The sequence below is a fragment of the Pseudoliparis swirei genome, chromosome 24 (assembly GCF_029220125.1).
Source record: "Pseudoliparis swirei isolate HS2019 ecotype Mariana Trench chromosome 24, NWPU_hadal_v1, whole genome shotgun sequence".
Classification (NCBI taxonomy): Eukaryota; Metazoa; Chordata; class Actinopteri; order Perciformes; family Liparidae; genus Pseudoliparis; species Pseudoliparis swirei.
Genome location: NC_079411.1, coordinates 23980205 through 23984958, shown reverse-complemented (window position 1 = coordinate 23984958; position 4754 = coordinate 23980205). Strand labels below are relative to the sequence as shown.

The window sequence follows — 4754 nt, the reverse complement described above, 5'->3', positions numbered from 1 at the left end:
ATTCATCTCTGTATAAAATGTTACATGATCAAATAAATGAAACCTCAACATGTCATTGTTGGTGTTTGGAGTTGATGTTAACATTGGGATTGGTTTAGAAACCCTCTTTCATTTAAAAAAGTGGTTTGAGAGATGTCATAATTTCTCTTTTATTTTGAGAAGCCTCTGAGAGCTTGTATGTAAAATTCTGAAATGATTAATATTATTATATAATTACTTTGACAGAAATAATAAATACTCAGTATAAACTGTCAAATCTGTATAGGCTGGGGTCATAGTACATTTTAAAAGTAACGAACCCCTTAAAAGGTTGGGTCACTTCACCACAACACAGGTCAAATGTGCAGTGTCATCTATCAGGATAGGATCTGCTTTAATTTGGCACAACCTTTTATACTTCCTTCCATGGTTTCTGGCTTAGAAAAAGAGTTCATGTCATTTCCGAAGACATGGAAATAACACATTATTAATCTAGGTGGTGTTCACCGTGATGAAGATGCCAGGGTCTACGTGTGGCTAGGTTCGACAGTGGGCGACGGTTTAAAACGCATAAGGCCATGAACATAAGCTGTTAACACAGACTCAAAATCCAACCAGTCTATATGAGCCATTGACCATTCAGTCAAAGTGAATGGTCGATATCATCAGGAGAGACAATTAAAAGAAGCTGGAGTTTGTAAATTGAAGACAGGAATGAACGTGTCAGGTGGCAACAGACTTCGTTTGTGTTGTTATTGACACTAATGTAGCACGAATGAGTAGGAGGAGTCTCCGGTGCTTCACATTCCCGAGCACTAGGTGGCGGTAATTCACCTGCAACTTAAAAATGAAAAGAAGAAGAAGCAACCGGAAGCACGCCGCTGTTAGTTTTGTAACAACAGACTCGACCAACTGCTCTTTGAGTGGGGCTAGATCCGCCTGGTCTGGAGGGCCATCTGTTTCATGTGCTGACCGCTGACTGACAGAGCGCCATGGACCCGTCAGAGTCAGGGGGGCCGGCGGCCGGTCTCGGCCCAGAACAGAGTCTCCAACCCGAGCTTTCTGCAGCGATGCGGGCTAAAATCGAGCGTAACCGGCAGCAGGCGCTGATGCTCCGGCAGGCTCGACTCGCGCGCCGCCCGTCGTCCGCCGTGGAGGGGGCGACCTCGGCGAAGATCTCCAAGACCATCGACTCTGGTGCCGGCTTCTTCATCGAGGAGGAGCAGGACGGAGAGGAAGAGCAGAGGACCAGGAAGGTTGTGCATCAGCCAGGTGCGTTTGGTGACTTGAGTGAGCGTGTGCGCGCGTGCGCGTTTCGTTCACCTCGGCGTTGTGTTTGCGCGTGGGTGTGTTTTGTTTGCAGCCCCTGTCATCGAGGCAGACTACCTGCTGTGCGACGACTGTCAAAAACCCTTTATGGACTCGTACCTCAGCAACAGATTTGACCTGTCTGTCTGTGATAAGTGCAGGTACACACACTCACACGCACGACAAGACATTCTGAGTGCTTTAAACAAATACAAGTAATTTTCCTGCAGCTTTTTTGAAAAGCATTCTATTCCCAAGAACTACGTTTTTAATGTGTCAAATTTGACATTGTAATGAAAATAATTCCCCAATAGTTTAATGATCTGAAAGAAAGTGGCATTATTTTCTTTAAATTTTCTCTGCAGTAGCATGATGTCCTTTTATTATGCAGATATGCGCTGCAATTCCTGTACATTTTACTATGACTGTTATTTTGGATAACGTATGGTAATTGTACATTATAATATGCATGCAACTGTTAAAAACATGAATGAACTCGCGGTGGCTCCGTGTTTGATTAATACAATATAGGATTAACTCTTAATATATGCTAAAAACATGGGTTTCGTCATCAATGTGGTTGTATCTAATCTTTGAGTAGTAAGATGGACAAGATAACCACCTTTTTAAAAATCTTTGGTTTTAAATTCAACTTCTGCCAGTGCTAAACAATCTTAAACCTACAGATATCTTTTAACAGTATCAACAGTATAAGCCTCTTCCCCCCCCCTCAGAGACAACGAGGAGAAGCACAAGCTGGTCTCCAGAACGGAGGCCAAGCAGCACTACCTGCTGAAGGACTGTGACCTGGACAAGAGGGAGCCTCCACTCAGGTGTATACTGAAGAAAAACCCTCATCACGCAACCTGGGGAGACATGAAGCTTTACCTCAAAGTACAGGTACTCGCTGTGCATCACAATCTATACGATCTTATATCACGCAAGGCTAAAACTTAAAAAGCAAAGCAACTATGCATGAATGAACATTTAACTCCGACTACGGCTTTCAAAACTAAATTTTTAATTGTCTTTTGTCATTTAATCAATTTTTTCCTTCACATTGAAGGCCACATGTAGCTGTCACGACAACATGCAAGCAATCTGCATTATGACAATCTCATGTCAAGAATCACATCGATTAGGAATAACATATAAGGCAAGCTTTTAATGTGTTTAAAAAAAAAAAGCCCCAGTAAGGTCACTGGTATTATTAATAATAATAATGCATTAAATCTGTATAGTGCTTTTCGAAGTACTCAAAGACACTTTACATCACATAATTAAAACAACCTAGAAGCTATATAATAGAAATAACTAAAGTTACAATAAAAACAACAGATAAAAGCAATAAGAACGTAGAGCACACAATCACACATTAAAAGCAGTTCTGAACAAATGGGTTTTGATTTGTGACGAAGATGGAAAGGTTGGTGCAGTCAGTGGAGCAGGTCGGTGAGGTAACGCCTCATTGTTCTGTATGTTTAAATGTGTACATTATTTATTTGTATGCGTTACCCAGGTGGAGAAGAGGTGTATGGAGGTGTGGGGTTCAGAGGAGGCTCTGGAGGAGGCCAAAGAGACGAGGGAAGAGAACCGAGAGACGCAGAAACAAAAACGCTACAACAAGAAGGTCAAAGGTCGGTGACCCGTCTTTTCCCAAATAGCAAGTCGGTCACAATACATATTACGCGGAATTGAGTGTCGACTCCATAACCTGTGGATGTTTAATATATCTGTGTTTGTGTGTCAGAGCTGCGCAGGGCAGTGAGGAGCAGTATGTGGACCAAAGACACCAGCGTTCACCAACATCAGTACGGAGCGGAGGAGGTGGTGGATCTGGAGGAAGACCTCTACAAGAAAACCTGCACCACCTGCGGACATGAACTCTCCTATGAGAAGATGTAGACGCTCGCTCACTAGCGCGCTCTCCAACACTGACTGGAGAAGATATGCGGTGCTTTTATGGGGAATCATTCATCTCGCAAACCCTCGATGCCTCCAGCTCTATTTTTCCTAGATTTCTACTGGTATTTATCAATAAAACACTCCATCCTGGTGACGTACACGGGAACAAAATCACTCGGACACTTACAGGCTGTCAGGTGTTTCTGTTTCAAACAGCCGTTACTGACCTCGACTTGAACTACTGTATAGTTTAGCACAACTGCATGTTGCTCCACTTCCCTCGTCTTTTTGTTGCATGCAAAGGTTTCCTCTGGCAATGGGCAAATCAAGGAAGGCACAATATTGACACTTGAAAATAGCACCTGGCCCGCTGCCGTTGAGATTGCAGTGAGACGCGGAGAAAATGTGAAGTGGTGCTCTTCGCAATAGAACATCTTTGATGGGACGTGTCGCGTCTCGGCCAATCAGCGTTCAGATGTCGACATCGTTTGGGGGTTCAGGTTAGCTTGAATGTCAGCCCGCTACATCTGCTGCTGTCACGCTGCACGGTGCAGCGATACTAACAAAGTACACGTACGTTAAACACGATGTGATTTAGCATATTTTTAGTATCGATACTTCATTAAGAGAGCGATCAGAGCTCACGCGCTGCTCCGTGTCGAGCTGTCTGCGCACACTGCACTGCGCAGGGCTCACAGCGAGAGAAGTGGCGCAGCTGTAGAGACTTCGGCTTAAAAAATAAAAAGATGCCAGAACTGAAATGTTTCAGTGTGTAAAGTTCTACTAACTCTACAGCTGCTCATCCTGATGAACTCTATCATCTGGTCAGAGACTAACTGCCTCATAGTGTATAATCAATGCTATGATGGAACCATGTAGTTTCATTAATATCTTGCTGTATTAATACTAATATTACTGCCATGTGTTGAAAAAGTTGGTAAAAAGTGATCCATACAGATGTTTTATTTATTTCTATTATAGAAAAATATACCAGTCTCGTATTTATGGTATTGTGTATCATGATATTTCTGGCAGGTATGGTATAGAAGTTATAATGTTAGTATCGTGACAAACAGGTAGAGACAGAACAGACTCAAGGAAAAGTCCATGAGGACTGTTCAGGCCAAAAAAAAGGAATTTGGTTCATGAATGACTTTAACCATATTATATATAATGACAATGTATATTTGTTATTACTATCATTATAGGGCTTAGTCAGAGCGGAGGACCTTTTATTCTTAAACTGCTCATTATTTAGATTTGTGGTCAGAACAATAAAATGACTAGTTGTGGTTCTAAAAGCTGTGAGGCTCCTGCCTCTCAATGCGTGGCCCCACCAGCTCAGGAGACTCAAACTGACTCCTGCTCTATGGAGGACTCAAAATGACTTAAGTATAAATAAATAAATATAGGAATAAATAAATGCTTAAATAAATATAGGAATTAATAAATATAAGTTATAAATCAACAGGACATCATTAAATAAATATATCTCTACATTTCTGTATTTCTTCATTTATTTATTTCTCTATTTATGTGTCCACACGTATTTCTTCATTTAT

General features: G+C 41.8%; 1 protein-coding gene across 1 annotated transcript; it reads left to right on the top strand.

Annotated features, from left to right (window-relative positions):
- Positions 1–868: 868 nt before the first annotated feature.
- xpa (xeroderma pigmentosum, complementation group A) lies at positions 869–4146 on the top strand. Its single transcript, XM_056409215.1, has 5 exons — positions 869–1251; positions 1343–1448; positions 2022–2187; positions 2807–2924; positions 3038–4146. The coding sequence occupies exons 1-5, from the start codon at positions 972–974 to the stop codon at positions 3190–3192; spliced, it is 825 nt and encodes a 274-aa protein (XP_056265190.1). The 5' UTR covers positions 869–971; the 3' UTR covers positions 3193–4146.
- The last annotated feature ends 608 nt before the right edge of the window (positions 4147–4754 follow it).